A 24,206-nucleotide genomic window follows, 5' to 3' on the forward strand; every position below is an offset into this window, starting at 1 on the left:
GTTTTCAGTACTACTTACCAGCAGCAATAACTTGCAGGATTTTCCTCTCAGATGCTGACAAATCTCCCTTCTGAGGTGTAGCCATCCTCTGCTGATCAGCTCTGCTCTGGTCTGATGTGATCTCTGTTCTGCTGTCAGTGTAAACAAACTCTGCTGTTTGTGCTGACGGTCACAGTCTACAGGTGGATTGATAAATACAGAGGACACAAGCGCACTGCTGAAGGATGAGCCATCCTTGGGACATACCACTGCAGCAAAGAAAGGGGGAGACACTACCGAGTAGACTGCTCAAGTTGTAAACTTCTAACTGTCCCTTGTTTTACTTTATATCATTTTTACATACATTTTGGATGTCCAGCTCTGCCAGCTTACTTTGGCTGCGGTGTTAAATGTTAAATACTTTGTTAAAGTCCAGAATCCCCCAGCTAAGTGTTATGGCTCATGCTGCCTGCAGACTCATAAACTCTGTTCACAGACAATGAAGCTAGTTCCACCAACTACATGAACCACGAAAAACTACAGGTAAGACAGCCTGTGTCAGAGTGTACTGTCACTAGACACCTGTATTAATTTAACCTACAGCTACATTAATGTTCTCAAGGTTTTTGAGTGAACCAAGTCAGCACTGAACTTGATACACATCTAAACTCAGTGTTCAGAACAGACTGCTGGTGAGATTCTTTTTGCTTCATTTATTTTCAGTGTCACTGTCATATTTAGGCTGTTATGGACAGTAATTGTTGAGATACAATGCAATTAAACACATGGTGTCAGTTTTAATTTTGCATTTTAACATTGTTACTCAAATGTCATCAGATTGATTCCATTTATTCAATTTTAATACTTGAGGTTAAAAGTATGACTCTTTAATTGGAAATGTAATTAAATTGATTCAGTCAGCAATAATTAATCACATACACCATGGCACTAGGTCAATGGAGGAACATAAAGGCAAATGTTTGAAGTGACAAACTCAAGTTCTCTGCTTTAGTACAATTTTGAGGTACATGTACTTTACTTTTGTATTTATATCACAGGTATAATTATTAGTTATTTTGCATATTAAGATTGTACATTCAAAACTTGACCAGCTTCAACAGTAAAATAACGCTTACAATTACAATGCTTATCAATAAAAAGAATCCAATAATATTGTATATAATAATATAACAGTGGCAGGGACCACTCTGCTACATAATGAATACTGTTACTTTGGATTCTTTATATTTGCAGATAATACTTTGCAGGACTTTTACTTGAGTATTTTTTTGTTATAATACGGTAACATATGTGAGAATGAAAAAAGACAGGAACAGAAAATTGTCTTTGTAATCAATTAAGTCTGCAACTAACAATTATTTTCATTTCCAATTAATCTGCCAGTTATTTTCTCAATAAATAAATCAATCATTTTCTCTATTAAATGTCAGATAACAGGGAAACAAGAAATATATAGTTATAATTTTTTTGAGCTCATGGTGACATTCAAAGTCCTTTTTGTATAGCACATAAAGATAAAATGTATCATTATTATTATTATTATTCAAATGTCTAGTTTTGTCCAATCAACAGTTCAAAAAAAGACATTCAGTTTACATCAAGTGTGACATATAAAGGCTTCAAATTCTCACATTTGAGAAGCCAAGCAAAAAAATTACTCAAATGATGAATCAATATCAGAATATTAAAATATCAAAATATCAAAATAGTTGCCAATTAATTTTCTGTCTGTTTTCTCAGACACTGGTGTGATTCCAAGCTCTTTTTGTGGAATTTGCATGCTCTTGCTGCATAAATGCCCCTTTTCCACTGACTTGATAAAGCATTCTTCAGCAGTGGCTGAGTCATGGTATTGTAGTCCTGCTAAGTAGCAGCACCAAATCATGATGACCTTGACCATAAACTGAGCTGTGTCATTGCCTTGTGGTTCATGTTGTTCTTCTGGGTTTCCTGTCACACTGACTGGCAGACTCTGGATCCCGATAGCCTGGTGTCACAGTACATGCTGGGATTGGCTCCAGCCCCAGTGACCATCTCAGCCAGCTATAGAATTTACTACAGATAAAAATCAAAGGTTCCTGACAGCATCTTAGAGGTTCATGATCCTGTCAGTGACACCTTCCACTCACACTGTGATATTACTGCACTGCTTTGACATTTGCTCTGACTGATTGACAAGATTTACTTCCCTGAACTTAATGAGGGAAAGGTTATTTTTAGGCCACACACAGCACAGCTCATGGCTGAGGCAGGAGTTACTACAGTACGTACATGGATACTGAAGATCCATGTACATACTGTTTCAGATCTGTTCCTTAAATTTACTTTATCCATATTATATATATACATACACACACACACACACACACACACACACACACACACACATAAATATATATATATATATATATATATATATATATATATGTATGTGTGTGTGTGTGTGTGTGTGTGTGTGTGTATATATATATATAAAATCTCACATCTGAAGTAGTGTGTTACGATACAGGGATCTTAATTCTTGCTTTAAATTAAAGTCACAGACAATGATATGCTGATAAATGCATATTTATTTAACTAAAATGGTAAAGAAGTGAACAAATGAGGTATCAATGCAAACAGATAAATGAATAATCAACCAGAATGAAGGTAATATGTTCTTAACGGCAAGATATGGTTGTCTCTGGTAACAGTGTTAAAGATGTCTTGATGGTCCGTACATGAAGTATAATTAATTTGCAGTTGTTCACACTGTATACTGAAAACCCCCATTTTTCAGGGTATTTCCAGATTTCATTGTCTTAGTTATCAGTTATCAGGAGCACACATAACTTTAGGAGCACACTGAAAAATGTTCAAGTAACAGTTTATTAAAGAAAACAATTAATTACATACATACTTACAATTTATCACATACATATTTAAACTTTTTGTGTGTGTGTATGTAAATCAAAATTTATTTTGTTTTTAGGGGTGCTCGATTATGGCAAAAATCATAATCCCGATTATTTTTGTTCAATAGTGATATCACGATTATTTAACACGATTACCTTTTGACTGTCATTTTTGCCAATTACCAATGTTGATATATGCACATATTTTTTCCCACTTGGCTGAGGAGACTATTACACATGCAATCATATATTGTACTAATGATCAAGAAAGACTATAGCCTATATGAGGGAAGAACTCAGGAAGACTGGAGTTCCCGAGCTCAACATTAAAACTTTAATGGACCTGCCAAGAGGGTGGAGCAGCAGGTTTTTTTTTAGTTAATTAGACAGACAGGATTAATGTGTAGGATTTAATCATTGGTCCACAGGTGTGAGCAACTCAGCCTTATATGACAAACATCATCTCATGCACATGAAATTTTCAAGGTGTGCTCTACAGTTGATATACAGCGACATGATGTTCACTTAATGGGTGTTTTGTGTGCTCTACAGTTGATATACAGCGACATGATGTTCACTTAATGGGTGTTTTCTAGCACCATATAGTGGACTCAGGAAATGGTATTTAACTCCTTCATGCAATGTTAAATAACAGTGAAAAACTAAAGTTACACGTCTTTGTCCAGCAAGTACTCGTAACAATGTACATTTAAACGTACACCACATAGAAGTGCAATCAAACTGACTGAATAGCGCCCCCTATGAAATTGCAGCAAAGCAGCCCCAGCAGCAGGCAAGATAGTGGACAAAGGAAGTAATGTTTATCTCCTTCTTGCACTGTCTGAAAACAGCCCGGGTCTGAAGACATCTACATGCCCGTGACAGAAGCCCTTCGACTGCGCCGCAGCCCATATTTCATGTGTTTGTTTCTTTCTTTATTAATCCGCCACTTCAACTCTAAATTTGACCCCCTAAACATGCTCAAAAACTCACCAAATTTGGCAGGCACATCAGATTTGGTGAAAAATTTGATAAAATGTAAAAGTTATCCCCCAAAGTGACAAAATGTGCTCTATAGCGCCACCTATGCACCTAATATGGCCGCCATGACCCGTAGGAATGTCGTAGAGAGATCGAACCAAAACTCAATTATTCGTCTCATCAAGACCTACAAATCATATGCTGCCATCCCTGACCTAAATCCAACAGGAAGTCCGCAATATGCCCATCAAAGTATGACTTTGCGCCAATTTTGGACCCCCAAGAAACACTATCTCCTCCTAGGGCGTTAATGGTATCGGCTTCAAACTTGAATACATGACTTATGACACTGTGCTGAACAAAAGTTGTTAAAAACTTTGTAATAACTCGAATGGTTTAGATATTGTAAGCCCTGAAAGTTGGAGTGCCACATCACACCTTACAATGTAAACCAATGGGGAGGCAATCTCCAGGCAAGGACTTTGTGTCAAACAAATGGTTCTGATGTCTAAACTATAAGTCTGACCACTTTGAAACCTGTATCAATGTATTCCTGACGAAATTTCCTACAAAAAAATGTGATTTTGGGGGGGCCATGGGTGTGGGGGTTGAATGGAGCTCATTGAGTGAGAGTGACAGTTTAGTGATAAAGTGCTGCAGAAAAATAAAATCAAAACTAAAATTTGTGGCTCTGTACTTAGGGCCCAAGCACCTAGCGGTTCACTCACACTCTCCATTCAAATATATGAGTATTTTTCTGTGTCCAGCTGCAGTTACTTATTGTCTCCACACACCTGACAGTACCCATGTCGATCAAACTTTGCTATAACTTTATTGTACATGCTCCAGTCTGCACCAAACTTTACATGTTTGATAAGAGTCCCGGCCTGAACACGTCTACATGACAATATTCCATCAGTGATGCAAACTGGCTGAATAGCGCCCCCTACGAAATTGCAGTGAAGCAGCCCCAGCAGCGGGCATAACAGTGGACACAGGAAGTTCAGCACAGTGTCATAAGTCATGTAACCAAGTTTGAAGCCGATACCATTAATGCCCTAGGAGGAGATAGCATTTAATCGGGGTCCAAAATTGGGGAAAAGTCATACTTTGATGGGTGTATTGCGGACTTCCTGTTGGATTTAGGTCAGGGGTGTCAGTGTATGATTTGTAGGTCTTGATGAGACGAATAATTGAGTTTTAGTTCGATCTCTCTACGACATTCCATAGCGGCCATTTTAGATACATAGATGGCACTATAGAGCACATTTTGGCACTTTGGGGGATAATTTTTTACATTTTATCCAATTTTTCACCAGACCTGATTTGCGTGCCAAATTTGGTGAGTTTTTGAACATGTTTAGGGGGTCAAATCTGAAGTGGCAAGATAATAAAGAAAGAAACAGAACAGATACAATAGGGTATTTGCCCCTTTGGGGCTCAGGCCCTAAAAACATGTAAATTCAAGATTTGTAGGTCAAAGTCTCGTGACTCATTTAAAGTTCAAATGTAGTCTATATCTAAAACTATGTGGAAGCAGTAAATGTTCAAAAAGGTGTGGGTTTGCTCACACTCTCTATTCAAATATATGAGTATTTTTCTGTGTCCAGCTGCAGTTACTTATTGTCTCTACACACCTGATAGTACACATGTCAATCAAACTTTCAAAATAAAAGCACTCCACACTTGTAAGAAATATCCCTCATTTTTAAAAAGCGAAATGATCTGATCCTGACGGGCCAGAGTGCGAGGTCCCGACCAATGCTGCTTACTGTTGTTGTACTGATGGAATAAATGCTGTGTAAAGGTACACTGAATTTACCATGTGAACCATTATAGTACAGGTGACTCCATCCCCCTCAATTTTTTTTACCCACTTTTTATTAGCATGCAGCCTTAATTTGTCCATGCCAACGATCTTTGACTTCACACTTGGCCATTATTTGAATACCGGCTTGAGAATTTATGGTAAACAAAAATAGAGCACATGAAGGTATAAAACATTAGCACCACCAATGTTTCCAATATTTTCCCATAAATGTGTTTCCATATGAACACATTATTTCTTAATAAATTACTAAAAGTGTAGAGGAAATAGAGGCCCATCTGACCAGAAAACTATATAGCTGGCAGGTAAAGGTGAAACATACAGGACTGTTCACTTATATACTTATATACTGTATTTTACTCAGTAAAATGCACTGATCTAATCACTTTGATATGTGCAGAATTGTGCAGAAGTAATAAGGCCAAGTGCAACTAGAGAAATATCTTCTCTCACATTCCTCATCTGACTTCCATCACTCACTATTTTTCTGTAACAAAATGAAATACATATGGTTGTTACGTGAAGAAGTAAAATAGTTGTTTGTTTTGGACATCATGATTTTTCAGGGATCGCTGCATCATTTGCTGTGAAGATGTTCAAGGCGTGGATCACAGAGAAAGATACTAATTCAGTAACCTCAACTTTGAGGAAGGCAAACCTGGATAAAAGACTTCTGGTAAGAAAAAACCAAGGCTCAACAGGAAGTGTACCAAATGCTCCACATGACACACTTCCACTTTTCTCTAAAGTAACCATGGAGGGGGACAGTAAAGGGATGAATGGAGAGCATTAGTATCAAGAGATTTTCATGGTGACTATGTTCACCTGTCAACCCCTGTACTTGATGTTTCTAAATATGCACCAGGCTCCTCAACACGATGCAGTTAAGAATATGAGGGTGCCCCTCATACTTCTCCCTGTTAATCTCTGTAGTTTTGTTCCAATAAAGAACGAACGGCTGTAGCTCAGGAGGTAGGTGGTTCAATTCCCAGCTCCTCCAGTCTGCATGTCGAAGTGCCTTGGGCAAGATACTGAACCCCAAAGTGCTCCTGATGGCTGTGCCATCAGTGTATGAATGGTTGTGAATGGTTAGTTTCCTCTGATGGGCAGGTTCGGACCTTGCATGGTAGCCTCTGTACCCATCTAGCGTATGAATGTGCATGAATGGGTGAATGTGACACGTAGTGTAAAAGTGCTTCAAGTGGTTGAAAGACTAGAAAGGCGCTATACAAGTACAGTCCATTTACCATTAAAGCTCTGAATTCCTGTGAGCCTAAAAACCTGAGGACACAGGGGAGGTGATAGAACATGAATGGGTCAGCTCTACAATAGTTACATGTAGCTGTTGACCATGTTCCAAGCCTCTATTAAAATCTTTGAGAAAACCTGCTGCTCTTCATGTTTAACAAATCCAAACAGTCCTCCAACCATCTCTTTATTGAAAAACAATATAGTTTGTGTTTCTTCCAGTTCATCATAATTATTCTTTTTGCTGCGTGACAGCCCAGCATAAAAAGAAAGTATGCCAAACAAACATACAACAACTTTACTTTGACCTAAATTCTGTTGTCAGCTTGATAACATGCAGATGTTTAGCAGGTATAATGTTTATCATTTTCACCATTTTAGTTTAGTGTGTTAGCATTCTAACATTTGTTTATTAGCACAAAACACAAAGAACAGTGGAGGCTGATGGGAATGTCATTGTCAAATGTTGACCTGATGATGGTGCTAGATGAAAAGTCAGGAGATCACAAAAGTAATTTTAATTCATCCTGAGCAGAACAAGAATGTATTAACCAAAGAGTTGCCAAGACATTTCAGTTTGGACCAAAGTGACAGACAGATATTGCCATACATAGAAGCTCTGCACAAGGATTGGATGACTGACCTCCAAAAGATATACCCATCTGTACTGGTTTTCCGTTGCTGGGTGGAAGCTGGTGGTGAAGTCTAATCCACTAGATAAGGCTAGAGACTAATAACTATACTCTTGGAGGTGGATGTCTTTACAGTACATACAGTTTTCACACCCTATCAAGTATCCCATATTTTGATATTTCAGACTCATCTTAAAATTGATTCAATTTATCATTTTTTTCATCGATATTCACACATTACTCCACAATGACAAAGCAAAAACAGGTTTTTGAATGTTTTGGAATAAAAAGCTTAAATATTCCATTTACATATATATTCAGACCCTTTGTTATGACACATGCAAATGTGCTCTGATTCTCTATCAGTGGTCCTTGAGATGCTTCTACAACTTGATTAGAGTCAACTGCTGCCTTGGACATTATAAAGAAAGGCACACACCTGTCTAAATAAGGTGTCACAGTTAATGGTGTATGTCAGAGTAAAAACCAAGACATGAGGTTGAGAGAATTATCCATAGACCTGGGAGACAGGATTGTGTCAAAGCACAGACCTGGGGAAGGAAAAAGAAAAATCCCGCAGCATTGAAAGTGCCCAAGAGCATGGTAGCTTCCACCATTCTGAAATTGAAATGAGTCGGAACCATCAACACTCTTTGTAGATTTGGCTGCCCTGCCAAACTGAGTAATCGGGGATGAGGGGCCTTGGTCAGACAGGTAACCGAGAATCCAAAGGTCACTGTGAATTAGGGATGTGCAGAGAGCCCAGTATTTGTATTTGTATCTATATTTGTTGAGGCAGAAAAACGTCAATCAAAAACCACACCCATTGACTGACTGATCACGTTTTTGGCCCTCAACTTGCAGGCCTACCCTGCTGGTGGGCTTAGATATAAAAAACTAGGGGGGGAAGCTGAATCCGAATACGATCTTTGGAAAAGCACAAATAGTGGGTTTTAACAAATATTTCGTACAACTAATTTAAATTATTTGTTTTCTGGAAGAAAAAAAACCTATCAATAACAGCACAGATAGAAGAAATCAGAAGTGTAATAAAAACAACAACAGGATTATTATGCCTATTTCCACTTTTATTTGAATACAAATATAAATAATTTTGCTAACTCCGCAAATACAGATAAAAATACTGAGCTCTCTGCACATCCCTAAAATAAACGTAGATACCATGTTTGCGATTTCATGTGTCTACGTGGTCGCCATATTGGAGCTATAGAGACAGGAGCTAAAATGGACTGTAAAGAGACAAAGGCTGAGGGGCTGCATAAAGGGCAAGTATAAGATAAATAAGGAGTTTTTTGAACTGTGAATCATGCAAAGCCAAAAAAATAAATAAATAAAAATTTAGAGTTGGAAATGAACATAATAGATCCTCTTTAATGAATTGATTTAATTATTATCTCTTCTTCTTCTTAGGACTCAAACATTAGTTAACACAATTAAAGAACAAGTGGTTGTCCTACAAATCCTGCTAGGCTAAAAGGGGAATCATGCTAAATACCAAAAGTATTATACTACTGTATTATATAAGTAATCATACTAAACATGTATTCTATTACTGTATTATATAAGTAATCTTGTTAGTGTATATTAGTAACGTACTGTAGGAGCAGTGGGTGCTGCATGGTGAGGAGCAGTGATGCCGTAGGACTGCTGTATGATGGAGCATCAGTGATGCTGCAGGTCAGGAGTGCTGAGTGGACCATGGTGAAATTGAAAATAAACAAGTTATGTTTCAAATAAGCCAGCAATCATACTACATGTGTATTATACTGACATATTATACAAGGAATCATACTAAACATTTTATATTAATTATATAAATGATCATACTGAATATGTGATATGCAATCAAAAGGAGGAGATGGCCGACCTCAGCCATGAATACCTGGTCTTCTCAAGGAATCATACTGCAGTGATGCTGCATGCTGCATGACAGGAGTGCTGTAGGATGAGGACCAGGAGTGCTGCTCAGGGCATGATGGTGACCGATGATGTTACAGGTCAGGAGTGGTGAGGACAGGTGGAGAAGCAGTGATGTTGGCTGTGTACTGGATGTTGGCTGGGTGCTGTTAGGTGGAGAAGCAGTGATGTTGGCTGGGTGCTGGCAGATGGAGGAGCAGTGGTGTTGGCTGGATGTTTGCTGGGTGTCCTGATAGGTGGAGGAGCAGTGATGTTAGCTGGGTGCTGTTAGGTTGAGGAGCAATGATGGCTGGGTGCTGGTAGATCGAGGAGCTGTGATGTTGGCTGGATGTTAGCTGGGTGCTGGTAGGTGGAGGAGCAGTGATGTTGGCTGGGTGCAGGAGCACTTGCACTAGGAGCATTGCTTAGTCCAAATATTTCCATTGCAATGATTAATGGCACCTTTGAAGCTATTTGGGGGTTGCTTGGCCACTGTTGTTCCTTTTCACCTTTTTGGATTGGCTCTTTCTTCCAAGTGTTGTTTTTTTCTGTCATTTCGTAATTTTTTGCTTCAATTCTCAACCTCTGCCAAATGAATCTTTGTTTTTTTCTTGTTCTCCATAAATAGTTCCTCAATCAGGTGAATCAATCATAGGTTTCTAGGGAGGGCCGACAAAGAGTACCTGCCTTGAACTCTTTCAATGGCAATGTTCAAAGATGGTGCATCTGCTCTCAGCCTAGTCTTGCCCATTTTAGTCTTGACAAACTGGTCTGCCTCAAAATGTGCCTGCAGAGTGATGTGAGTTTACTTCCCACACACAACTCAGTTTTTTCAACCAACCCACATTCACATCCCATAGTGGTTAAATGCACAGTGTTAGGAAACACTTTATACTTAGTTGATATGTATGCACTCATTACATATCTGAATGGCAGCCAAGAGCATGAGACAACTTAATATGAATTCATATCACATCAGTAACTGATGCCACTTGTCCTACTGTACTTCAGCGGCACAAGCTGTTGATAATCACAACTAATGAAGTTCCATAACTTAAGTCAGGGAACAAACACCACATCTGATCCCCTAAGACAATTTCCCGCCCAAGCCTATATAGGTGTGTCTAACCCTTTCTCCTCTGTCTCTTTCACCATCTCCCACTCTCTTTCAGCACAAGAACTACTGGGGATTCAATGGAGTCTGAGGACTCCCTGCAATGAGACAGCACCCTCACTCTGCACTCTGAATCTCAACTCCCTGGGTTTTGCCAGATTGATTAAAACTAATGCACATTAATATTTGTAGGGATAGCATTGCAATAATCCAATAGGCTGGATTATTGCAATTCCTTATTATCAGGCTGCCCTAACAAGTCTCTAAAGACTCTCCAGCTGGTCCAGAATGCAGCTGCACGTGTTCTGACTAAAACTAGAAAAAGAGACCACATTTCTCCCATTTTAGCTTCACTACATTGGCTTCCTGTAAAATTTAGAATAGAATTTAAAATCCTTCTCCTAACTTACAAAGCCCTTAATGGTCAGGCACCATCATATCTTGAAGAGCTCATAATACCGTATTATCCCACTAGAACACTGCGCTCCCAGTATGCAGGCTTACTGGTGGTCCCTACAGTCTCTAAAAGTAGAATGGGAGGCAGAGCCTTCAGCTATCAGGCTCCTCTTCTATGGAACCATCTACCGGATTCAGTCCGGGGTGCAGACACCCTCTCTATGTTTAAGAGTAGGCTTAAAACTTTCCTTTTTGATAAAGCTTATAGTTAGGGCCGACCAGGCTCGCCTTGGATCAGCCCTTAGTTATGCTGCTATAGGCCTAGACTGCTGGGGGACTTCCCATGATGCACTGAGCTCCTCTCTCCTCCTCCTCCTCTCCATCTGTATGCATTCATGTAACATCAATGCATGTCACTAACTTTGCTTCTTCCCCGGAGTTTTTTGTGCTTTCTCATCTCACAGGAAAACCTGAGTCCCGGGCCGAACCTTCGCGGTCCTTCACAGTCCTGATAGCATCCTTCCCTGGCTGTTGCTGCTTGTGCTTGTTGTTGTTGTGATTTTTTTCTTCTGTCCCCCCTCCCCCTTTCCCTCTCTCTTTCTCTCTCTCAACCCAACCGGTCAAAGCAGATGGCCGCCCACCAAGAGCCGGGGTCTGCTTGAGGTTTCTACCCGTTAAAGGGGAGTTTTTCCTTACCGCTGTCGCCAAGTGCTTGCTCATGGGGGAATTGTTGGGTCTCTGTATATTAAAGAGTACGGTCTTGACCTGCTCTATGTGAAAAGTGCCTTGAGATGACTTTTGTTGTGATATGGCGCTATATAAATAAAAATTGATTGATTGATTGATTGATTGAGCATTCCACTGTTTTGCTGCTGCAATTGAAAAAGTGGTTCAAGCAAATTTTTCAAGCAATATCTTGTTTAACAGTCTCTTCTCGTTGCTTGTCTTGTTTGTCTTATTTCACCATGAGCTATTAAAATAAATTGTTTAAGGGGTGGGGGAGCTAAAACATGCAGTATCTTATAAAGTAAACAAACATTGGTCATAAACCGAGAATTTTCAAGGCTCAATAAGTTGGATTTTCCGATGATATTGCAATAGTGGTATGAGTTTGTTTTTTTGTCCAGTGGTTTAAGAGCTTGTTTACACAGTCTGCAAAGTGGTTGTGTTACTGTTGTACAAGCCTGTGACCAGGAGGTGGCACAATAAGACACATGATAATATCATAGATTGCATGAACATCATGGCTGCACCCATATTTAAGTAATTACGAATAAATTTTAATAAATTTGTTACCTCCAGCCAGCAAAGAACACTGTTATCTGTAAGAAGCAACTGCTTTGTGTTTTAACAGAGAGAGCTATCAAGGAAAATGCGGACACGGGGGAACCACCTAGGATAGCATCCACTCAACTAGCAGAGGAACCTGGCACAAGTGCTCAAACAGCAGAATTGTACTCTGCTACAGGATCCACACATCCAGAATCAGCAGAAAACTGTGCTGTAGGTCAAAAGATCTGTAATATTATTAGGAAGTCCTATAAAAGAATCAATTTATGTTTCTATATAAAATAAAAGAAACAATATATGTTCCATGTGGATCTTGTATTTAAATACTTTTGTGATCTCATACAGAGGCATTGCAGATCAAAAGGAGGAGATGGCCGACCTCAGCCATGAATACCTGGTCTTCTCAGCATCAAGCATTCAGAGAAAGAATACAGCAGAACCAAAACCAATGGATGGAGCCCCAGCTGGCTCTGAGTATTGACAGAGAGCAGGGGATGATAAACGGCATCTTAGAAGTAATGGTTGTACTACTGAGTGTGTGGTGTTGGTTCTGATGCAGGGTCTCCAAGCTCTTCAGCCCCAGTTTCCCTGCCCCCTGCAACCCACACATTCCCACACTATCTAGCCCAGCAACAGGAACCATCTTGCACTTGAGGAAGAATACAGATACCAACAACTGTAGTGTGGATTATTTATGCACAGCTAATTGCATTTGTTAAATGAAGCACGCTTCAATGCAAAAAGTTCTGTTAAGTTTATTTTAAGTAAAACATCAGAATAAAGTTGCACATTACCAAACTGTGGTCATGATTAGTGGAAGTGGAAGTCACTCCTCTTCAAGAGGACCCTCCACCTTGATTTCAACCTTCCAAATGCCATTTCAATCAGGAGACAAGTGAATGCAGCAAAAAGAACTGTTTCTTATACAAATGATATTGAAAATTGAGTGTTAACAAAGTCTTTGGCGCTTAGACTCTTCAGGGAGATTTTGAATCGAAGGACATCAGTCCTGAGCAGGCGCAAGATAGATCCCGCATGGAGTCCAGACACTGGTGGTGATGGCTGATGTCTTCTGCTGAGGCTGATGAGGTTGATGAGGTTGATGAGGTGATGTACTGATGAATCGCGAAGGCTGGGCGGTGATTGGGAAGTGGTGGGGTGCGCAAAACGGCTATATGAAAGCACTAAGGCAGGGAAGGAGAAAACATATTTAAAAAGACAGCCACATTATGATAGGCTGACAAATGAAGGTGTGTCACTGTGCTATTGGTTAGATATGATCAGCTGATGTGAACAGCTGATGTCTTAATTGACACCCAGTGGAATGTCAGCAAAGAAATTATAAGTGAGCATGTGTTAGGGATGGGAAATGACAGATGGTTTGAGAAATAATACTAATGACCTGAGCATGCAAAAGATAGTCTTCCTGACTGAACTTTCGCTAAGTCTCATATCCACCACTGTCCGTGCTACACTCAAGTATATTAAATATTAAAGGACCCTTGTTCTGGGGTTAATGCAGGAGACTGCGTGTGGCCCTTCAGTAGCCAGTCAAGAAGGGGATATGCCGGATCTCCAAGCAGGAAAAGTCAACTGCTGTCCCTACACTCACACTCTGAAAATTAAATGACAAACGTTCAGTTTACAAATACAATACATAATGGGGACAGTGGCACCAATTGAGCTCATGCTTGGAGCCCACAGGCAACTGATGGCTTATATATAGCTTAGAAAGTTACAATGAACTGGCCCTCTTGTTTGGATGTGGATTAAAACTAGTCCTACCCATTTGTTTTTCAATTTTCCCCCAATGGAATTCTTAATTGAATAGAAAATCTTAGGGCCCTATTTTAATGATGTGCAAGTGCATTTAAGGTGTGTCCAAATCCGCTTTTGCTATTTTAATGGCGGAAAAAATTGTCGATGTGCCAGGCGCATGGTTAAAAGAGGTTGTCCTTAGTCTCTTAATTAATCATGGGTGTGTTTTTGGCATATGCAATAAACCAATCAGAGTGTCATCTCCCATTCCCTTTAAAAGCCAGGTGCGCTTGCACCTTGGCGGATTGCTATTATGATGGCGCATTTGCCAAGTAGTAAGAAGGGACACTGAGGAGGAGTAGGCTTCCGTGTGGATGTGGTGAAGGAGTTATCTCGTTGGTACAGCTGGATCAAGTCATGGACGGTATGTTGCCAAGGAACGTGGATCACGGGGTGCATCCCAAGTCTCTTAAATTGCATCCACGTTGTGGTGATCACCCAAATTATACCTATTGATGGTTATATTAATTAACATATTACGTAAAACATGGTATTTGTAAACAATGGTTGAATGATGATTTGAAAGTTTTGTATTTCTTTGTCATTTGTGTTATTTACATGACTATATGATTGGTTTTATGTATCCTCTCAAAATCAGACATTCATATTCTGGATTACGGTATGTTATGTAATGTGATCGCCCATATTATGTTTTTTTACTCACCTCCACACCCCGCCGGCCCAGTCAGCCAGTGATATGCATGGATGTATAAGGAGAACTGGATACAGCGTCGGAGGCAGGGCCCTATTCATTCCTATGAAAGTTGCTCAATGGCGCATGAAGCCAAAAAAGTTCCACTTCCGCATATAAAATTACCCGGATCTTCCAGGATCACTGGGCCCATAGAGTGAGCACACTAGTGGCTTTCGCCAGCCGAGCCGGCTACTTACAGTTTAGCCCTCCGGCTAACTTGAATGCTGGATCACATATCCAGCATATGCAGCGCTATGCTCAACTCTACAACTGCAGCTTTTCAGCTTAGCATCCTTATTACATTTGCCATAATCATGCCACCTCCACATTTTGTACACCTTTGCCTCCATTTACATTGTTGTGCTGTGTGTCCCATTCTTTGACATTTAAAGCACCTTAAAGCTTGCGGAATGTACTCTCTCACCTTATAATCATATAGGTGTAATCCAGCCCATTTTTACCTCAGGCATTATCTTCTCAAACACAAGCAATACTGACAAGCGATCAGATTTGACACTACTTTTATTAGTTTGGAGTCTTTTGGCCTCTATCACCTTTCCATCCTGTGTCTCTTTCTTCACTTCTTCCACGGACATATCCAGTGGTACATTTGAAATCACTCCTCTCAACTTTGCTGCCATTCCTGGTATGTGCACTGTAATCTTTCTGTCATCAAGGCTACCCAGTTTCAGTATCCTTTCCCACTGCTTCTTATTACTCAGCAGTTTAGCATACTTTAGTTTTCCAGTTTCTCTCTCTATTGCTTTAGTCCCCTGAACTGGATGAGTGGCCTTTATCATTATTGAGCATAATAATAACTTTCCATTCTGTGGTAGGTCTTGGATTATGCTCTCCTCCAGTACTTGCTTCAGACCATGACTGTTTCCTTGCAAATTTTTTTTGGCTAAACTCCATCCCTGGAGGCCACCCCTCACCATCTGAACTATCACCCATTACTACACTCACAATACTGTTTGATTGCAACCAACTGTCTCTCCGTCCAAACAGTTCTTGTCTCCGTTCAAACCCTTCCTCCCAGCCACTAGTCGGGGCTCCTTCTTCCAACTGGATGATCTGGAAGTGTGAGTCAATTTAACACAAAGCAATAGGTGATTGACTACCACTGATATTGATAAAGCAACTTAGTTTTAAAAAGAAAAATAAATAATTCCAATGGCACTTTTAACCTCTGTCCTAACAATGTAAGAAGGCCTCCCCTTTGTATTAACAAAGGCAGTAGTACAGGGAATTCTATGATTTGAGGGATGTGATGCGCATTGTCGAATCACTGTGCAATGGCACATGCCTCATCCAATGCAGGTGCCTGTATTAAATCATGTGCTACAAGAACCATGTTCTTGCAGAACAGATACACAAACTTCTTCATGGTACTTTTGTGCACTCCAAACTGATTTGCAATCACCCAGTACTCCACACAGCTTCCAAGTTTGTATGGTGCTATTGCCACTCTCATGTGCAGGGGCACAGGAGCACGAACAGTGATATCCTGGGGACACATTTTCACACACCAGTTCACACAGCTCCATGAATGATCTTCTGGACATTCTGAAGTTTTTTCTTCACTCTAGGTCACTGAACTTCTTCAGGACTACCTGTTCCCACCAAACCTTGCTGCAAATCCTCACCCAAAAAGGCTGAGTAGCAGGGGGTGGTAGAATTGGTAAGCCTACCTCCATAGGGAGTGCCAAGGTCACAATCAGTTGGATACGTTTCTGCTCTCAACCAGGTTTCCCAAAAGTAGCATCTGAAGTAATCGTAATTGCAATAGGATTAGGCCCATGGCAGTGATGAAGATCATTATCTGATAGAACAGCATAGTTGTTTTGGTCTAATGATGTTGTGTGATATATTTATAGTGCTGACCTGTATGGCATGCATGGACAAATAAGCCAGTCGGGTTAACTAGAGCTCTTGTGTACTCGTTATTGACTTAGAAGTAATAGAACATAATAACAGGAAGTAAACAAAGCTACTCAACATCACAACTCTCTCTAGATAATCAAACTAACTATATAACACATGTCAACAGGATTATTATAGGAAGTTGTCACCTTTGCAATCATGTAAACAGTAATCGCACTAATGTCTTAATCGCAGTATTGGGCATAATCGTAATACTGTGCACATGGAAACATAGCAAATGTTTGAATATGATTACATCACATATCTGTAGTGATAGTAAGATTGCTCTTGCTGACTTAAGCCAGCCATTTTTTCTCCTCTCCATGAGGAGTGATTGGAGCATCCCCATGCAGCACAGCACACCATGGTGGAGACTATGTGCAAGGACAACATGGAGGAAAGGGCACAGACAAACTGTTTGACATGCTATTCATGTTTCTGAGTTTATAAGAGATTTATTTAATGAATTCATTGCAGTAAATAAGTGCATAGCAAAAAGACAATTTTTTTTCAATCAGTTTTTATTTACAAGCGCCAAATCACAACAAAAGTCATCTCAGGGCACTTTTCACATAGAGCAGGTCTAGACCGTACTCTTTAATTTACAGAGACCCAATAATTCCCCCATGAGCAAGCACTTGGCGACAGCGGTAAGGAAAAACTTCCCTTTAACGGGTAGAAACCTAAAGCGGAACCCGGCTCTTGGTGGGCGGCCATCTGCTTTGACCGGTTGGGTTGAGAGAGAGAAAGAAAGAGGGGGGAGGAGGAGGGGACAGAATAACAACAATATATAATACATAAAATATATATGTTTATATGTATATAAACACACACACAATGTGGTCTGTCTAGCAGATCTCTGCATATGCATGCCTGCCTTGCTGCCTTTTGCATGCAAAAAATGGATACTGAAGTTGTTTTGAATTTGAATACATTATTTGTCAATGTATATATTTATAAGTGCAGGGGTGAATTGTAAAAGGAAAGATTAATTCCACTTATTTGCAGTGGATTTCCTAAGACAACACACTAAACATCACCATGCTGCTGCTGCTAGTCCATTGACCCATTGTGCTGTCAGTTGACAATCGTTGATAAGTCACCTGTTGGTCTCCTTCTGTCCTATCTGAAAGTCATAAAGATTACATAAATCATTAGATTACTTAGGCCCTACGTTACCATGGGATTACTGAAACCACCATGAATTAAAGAGATGGTAGAACATTAATCTAATCTGAATTTTGAAATATTCCTTCCCTTTCCCTTTTACATAATAACCAGTAGGATGTGATTGCTCTTGACTACCGTACAAGTTTAAGAACATAATAAAAAAAAATCAAAGTAATAATCAAGAACAACATGCTTAACCAAGGTAACATTAGCCTAAAATATGTCAATAAGGCAGGTAACACTAGTTCACACTAGTCCTAAATTATTAGCACATTTTACTTTTTAAAAAAGCATACTGATACATACATGTTGAGACATACATGTCGGTGTGCTATATACATATATACATACATACATACATACACACACACACACACACACACAGATATATATATATATACACACCAAAGATATACCAAAAATCGCAATTCTATCTCTCTGTATTTACACATTCGAATTGCCCGCCAAGAACTTCCTGGAACTATCTTAAGTCTACGTGAATCACGTGACGATCAATCATTTTGAACTTCCATTGACGTGACTCTTTCTCTATATGACTCTACCATGAACTACTAGTTTCAGTATTGGTATGGGAGTAAGCAGCTAGTAGTAGTAGTAGAACTTGATAGTAGTTTCAGTATTGGTATTAGCATGTTGCTATGACAAAAGGTATTAGTTAGTTTTAGTATTAGCACTGCTACCTTCAGTGTTGGGGAAGTTACTTTCACATTGTAGACAAGATGCTTTTCATTGCAAGTAGTGTAGCTACAGCAACACTACACACTTTTGTTGAAAGTAGAAAGCTACACTACATGCTACAGGGAAATGTAGTTAAACAAGTGGTCTTGTTACATTTTGATAGCAGTGTTGCTACTATTTGCTTCTATTTGCTGTATTTAGCGACACCACTTCCAACACTGGCTATTATTGGAAGTATTGATATTCAGCATTAAGTGTGTGTGTATGTGCGTGTGTGTGTGTGTGTGTGTGTGTGTGTGTGTGTGTGTGTGTGTGTGTGTGTGTTTTCTCCCTCTCGCCCAGTACTATGCTCCTCTGCTGACAGTGTTCAGTACTCAGGGTCAGTCACAGCTGGTGCTGCTGCTGAAGATCCAAGAGTACTGCTACGACAACATCCACTTCATGAAGTCCTTCTCTAAGATAGTGATGCTCTTCTACAAAGGTCAGCATCTCACACATTCAGAGTCTGTCCAACCACTTAACACATTTTTACTGCACTGACTATATTATTACAAACATACAGCAGCTGTTGTCTCTGTTTATCTTCCAGGTGTTTGGTTCCAGATGTGTTGTCTTTGGTGTTCATGAATAGAAATGTAAGCTCCCATCACTGAATGTTTTTGTCTCTCAACCCAGCTGATGTCCTGAGTGAGGAGGCCATACTGAAGTGGTACAAAGATACCCATGCTGCCAAAGGGAAGAGTATCTTGTAGAGAAATTTGTAGAGTGGCTCCAGAATGCAGAAGAAGGCAATAACAATATTACTTCCTTTATTTCATACTTTCTAGATTCTGTTAGAATTAATTTCAAATAACAGTGCATGATCATGGAACATATTTAGTCAAGAAATGGGATGTAATTTGCAGAGTTTTTTACAGTAAATTAGTAACAGCAAAAATATTTCTATATTGGAGTAATGGGATTTGAAAAAGCTTATCCATGTGGATATTTTCTGCTGTGAAATTGTGTATCAAGTACTCACAGCAGCTGGCTGTGCTATCCTCATGTATGAATTTAAACAAATATGAATTGTTATCGGTATCTCATAACTTCCCTATGACTTAAAAGATATAATGAGATTGTATCTCATAAGAAACATCTAGTAAGTCAAAAGTATGACTTATCTCATGATTAAGACTTATTATCAAATATCTGTCTCGGTATCTCTAATTATTATCACAATTATGGTAACATCTTATAGTTATAATAACTTAAGCCCAAGACAGCATTAACAGCATTACAAGGGGAGGTGGGGAATGAAATATTCTCTGTGCTCTTCTGGAATTGAACTCATGGTTGTGGATGGCATTTTAATCATGGGGAAAAGACAGCATGTGGTCTGTTATAGCTATGGACATTCAGTAGGACAAAGCCTCTCCAGGGGGACGCTGGAGAGTTGAAGGTGAGGCAAAGACACTGTTTGATGTGAAGAAGAGTCAAAACTCATCCTCCTTTGACTGAGTCATAACTCAGTCAAATCTGAATACACAGACATGAAACACACATTGATATCATTCAGTTTACACTTCCATTATCTCCAATGTCCATCTCAAATAAATCTCCATAAATCCACTTAGAAATGAGAAAAAAATAGGCTGAAGAACTTGAGAATCATCACATTTCATTTCTTCATCATCAAGTTTTCCTCAGTATCAAAGTAATCCAGTGATAGTTGTCTGTACATCCATGGCTACACTGCAAATAGGAGCTGCTAATAGCTAATTCAGCAGACTATTTTCCAAAATGTAAACAAATATTGGCTAAAAAGAGAAAACCAGCACCTACTTGTAACTGACATTACAACAGCCCATTTGATGAGCTTTTATGGCATTTTGCTCTCCTGATTGTTTTTTTTCCCTGCTGTTATATCGGTTTCCAAATAGGCAATATATATGTTGGTGTTAATATGTTTTCTCCTGTCAGATTAGCAAAAACATCTTCACTTTCACACAAAAGTCAGATTTCACACTGAGCTTATTAAGAAAACAGTAGGACAAGCATGTATTTTCCTGGCAGGAATCGGTATCCATACATTTAGGAGTCATTGGGTACGTTTACATGCACACTAATATTCCTTTCCATTTTTGCGAATATGACAATGGGTCATGTAAATAGTATATTCTGTTTGGATATTGTGAATTAGGTCTTATTCCGAATGTAGCATTAAGACATGTGAGATATGTCGGTATTATTCGGGGTTTAGGAGCATTCTTTGGACATGCTATTTACTGCAGTTTGCGACACAGGAGCAGGAAGGTAGACAGTGGAGAGGAATGAAAGGAGAGTGGAGAGCTGTTCAGGGCGGGCTGTAAAAGTAGAGTGCGCCCTTTCCACAACGGGGACCAAGCAGTTTACATCATGGGACAACCTAGGTACTGCATGTGCCTGTAACTATTAATTTATAATATCATTCATATCAATATCACTCATAAATATCAGGCAGCAGCTCACTACTGTTTTCACCTTGCTGGTTTACTTCACTGTGTGCAGAGATCTTGTGATTCCCATCCCCACTGGAGCAGAGGGAAAACCTGACAACCCTCTGCATGTAAACAGGAATATTAATGGGATATTCCTTCTCATTAGCCATGTAAACAGCGAAGTAGGGATATTATCATTTTTGGAATAAGGGGAAAAAACGGAATATTTTGTGCATGTAAATGTAGTCAGTGATGTACCCAGTGAGCAGTAATTGTCAGTGTAACCAGCAGATGGAGCTACTTCTTCATGTCTTTTTTTTGTCTACAGAGTCAGAGTCAGAGGGGGAGGAGGGCTAGAGGAGGAGCAGCAGGAGTCGGTCTTCCTGTATTCAACAGCCTGAGAGTCAGCACAGCAGCTAGTTTCCATGTTGTGTAGTGTCCAAACCACAGCATTACGGACCCCTCCCTTCCTGAGGCAGCCAGTCTCTGAGACACGAGAGTCACAGGATTCAGTTCCACACATGTAGACAACCCTACTGACATCCAACCACCTCAGCACTGCCTGCAGAGATCAGTACAGACTCCATCTATGACACTGTCCATGAATGACCTCTGCAGTAGATTTACATGTTTTAGCACACAAGTGAGTTTTACAAAGTATGCTTATATGTGTAAATTGGCAATGCTTTCATCCTTTTATGAATAAAGTGGTTTTATATGTATGTGTGTACACTGCTTTTTTTCTTCAGCACAATCAATAAAAATCCATTGTGTAACCATTGTGTTTACAACAGTAACATATTGCATACAGTAACTCCTAAGTGGTGATTTTCACATTTTACTTCAGAGCTCTGCTATGGGTTGAGAAATGCTACAAATTCTGGGGTTATCAAAACCCTTTGGATTTTGTTAAAAATACATGTCGATCATGTGGTAAACAAGTTATTTTGGGGGGAGGGGATCTGTTTTGTCTTCACTGATATGTAGAAGCAGGCTAAATCTCAGGCACTGTTGAGCACTATTTCTAATGTTTTCCAGTCTGTACACTGTGGAGCCAATTTCTACCCATGAGAATAAATTCAATTTTCACAGTTTCCAAAATGAAGTGATACAACATCATATGAATCATGTGTAGAAGGTGAAATTCAGTGATGTTCCTACAAGGGGTGTTCCCAAATACAAATATGTTATTCTGCAAATCACAAATAGTGGGGGTTTAATATTTGTGTCATACAAATATTTTAAAAATTATTTGTTTTCGGGAAGAAAAAAAACCCATGTCAAATACCAGCATGCAGGTCGGTTACATCGCTATCTCAGTCTCTCTTCTCTGCTCCACTGCTACGTCTATCAGCAGGTCTCAACGAGGGGAGTCACATCCACCTGCTTCATGATGCACCTTTCCTAATTTGGATATCACTCCCAGAGTTGAGGGTGTTCCCCAGAGGTAAAGCTGAGCTACTGACACAAGCAAAGTGCTCTCAAGGAACTCTCCATAACCTGTCGTTCCCCTTCTCCTTTCCACAAAGTTAGGTTGTAAAAATTAGGCAATAAATGAAAAGTGCAAAGTAAGAACCTTTGAAGTTCCTCCATACACATTACATGGTGTTCTGTCTCTGTGTTGTGGGTGTATAAATAGGTAGAAGTCTGTCTGCAATGAGCCGATGAGTAAAGTTTTAGCTCAGTAGTCAGCACAGTTGTCTATGATCTGGGAGACTCCAGTTTAAGACCTGCTGTGGGTACCTCCTGCGTAAGGTAGTTTATTCATGAACATTTATTGTAACACTTCAATTTTCTAAAATTAAAAGCGTAATAAAAACAAAAAGTTTTTGATTTAGCATAATCACCATGTTAAAATCTTTAAAATGGCATCTACTCCTGACTTGTCTTCTGTTTTTCATCTATTTATGAAAAAATGACAATTTTGCTTCAATAAAAACATCTTTAAACATCTGTCTCTAAACTATTTGTGATGTCACAAGTCCTGCTCGTAGGCCCATCAACAACCACTTAAAGTTGTATTTTAAATGAGCACAAAAACTTTCCACTTTCAGCAGATGAATATGAAAACAAACTGTGCACGTACATCATTCTGCACCGTGAAGCTCAAAGATTTAACTGAAGGAACAAGAATGAAAAAACATTTTTGAATGGAGGGGACTTTAAACAAAATATTTTTGAAACTCACTTGCGTTGTATAAACATCAACTCTGTGATACTTTTGTTCAAACATCAACCCTGCGATACTTTTGGTCAATGTTCCATTACTGTCTCTCGATAGTTCAGTTTAAGTGGAGACTGATTTGAAAAATCTGCACTGCACCGTTACACCAGTGTAAAGATAAAGGAACTTTGACGAAAATGAATGCAGACTTGATGGTCACTTGATTACACAACTCAAGCTTCAAGACAACCAAGCTATTTTCATTACAGAAATTAATGGAAACATATGACAGCTGGAATGGTACAAAAATACGCCAAATGTTTTAGAACACAACATCATATATGTCATTGCTGTGTGATGCTGTGTTGGTTGCTGCTTGATCTGCTTGGTCTAGGGAGTGGAGGCCCTTGACCAGCAGCTTCAGGTCTCTAGAGTGACCAGCTCCATATCCGCTCCATAACGCCCACATCAGGTCACAACACTGGTCATAGGTGATTCCATCATTAGGAATGTCAGAACAAACTCTGCCCCGGGTGCCACTGTCTGCAATATAGAGGATAAAGCCATTGACATCCTTACAAATGAACAGGATATTAACAAGGTCATTGTACACATAGGCACGAATAACATCTGTAAGGAGCAGTCTGAACTTCTGAAAAGTCACTTTGTGCACTTGTTCTGCTCTCTGAAGAGATCCACATTTACATGTCTGGCCCCATCCCCTCCTGTGGCCGTGGTGTTAGGCATTTCAGTAGGCTACTGTCTGTACACATCTGGCTCTCATCAGCCTGCGCTGCAGACAGTCTCCTATATCGACAACTTCAACCTCCTCTGGGAACATAGACATTCAGAGGCAATGGTATACATCCAAACTGGCTGGGGGAAAAACTTCTTTCAGCAAACATTTTGTTTTCTGTTACCCACCCCATGCTCCACTAACAGGTAGTCAAAATACTTCCACAACATCTGAGCAGTCACT

General features: G+C 39.6%; 2 protein-coding genes across 2 annotated transcripts in view; one reads left to right on the top strand and one right to left on the bottom strand.

Moving 5' to 3' along the window:
• Window positions 1-85, bottom strand: part of LOC122969929 (ankyrin repeat and MYND domain-containing protein 2-like) — a 28,380-nt gene extending 28,295 nt beyond the window's left edge. The window contains exon 1 of the mRNA XM_044335967.1: window positions 19-85. Within this exon, the coding sequence (XP_044191902.1) occupies window positions 19-85 (67 nt within the window). The remainder of the gene's footprint in view (window positions 1-18) is intronic.
• Window positions 86-12,752: 12,667 nt separating this feature from the next.
• On the top strand, window positions 12,753-21,408 carry LOC122970289 (basic leucine zipper and W2 domain-containing protein 2-like; the record flags this gene model as incomplete). The annotated part of the gene is given in 7 exon segments (XM_044336415.1): window positions 12,753-12,815; window positions 13,621-13,652; window positions 15,195-15,213; window positions 18,947-19,085; window positions 19,280-19,348; window positions 19,351-19,392; window positions 21,392-21,408. Coding segments are annotated over 7 exon segments (381 nt in total), but the record flags the coding sequence as incomplete, so codon positions are not given.
• Window positions 21,409-24,206: the final 2,798 nt, after the last annotated feature.

The sequence above is a fragment of the Thunnus albacares genome, chromosome 19 (assembly GCF_914725855.1).
Source record: "Thunnus albacares chromosome 19, fThuAlb1.1, whole genome shotgun sequence".
NCBI classification, from domain to species: domain Eukaryota; kingdom Metazoa; phylum Chordata; class Actinopteri; order Scombriformes; family Scombridae; genus Thunnus; species Thunnus albacares.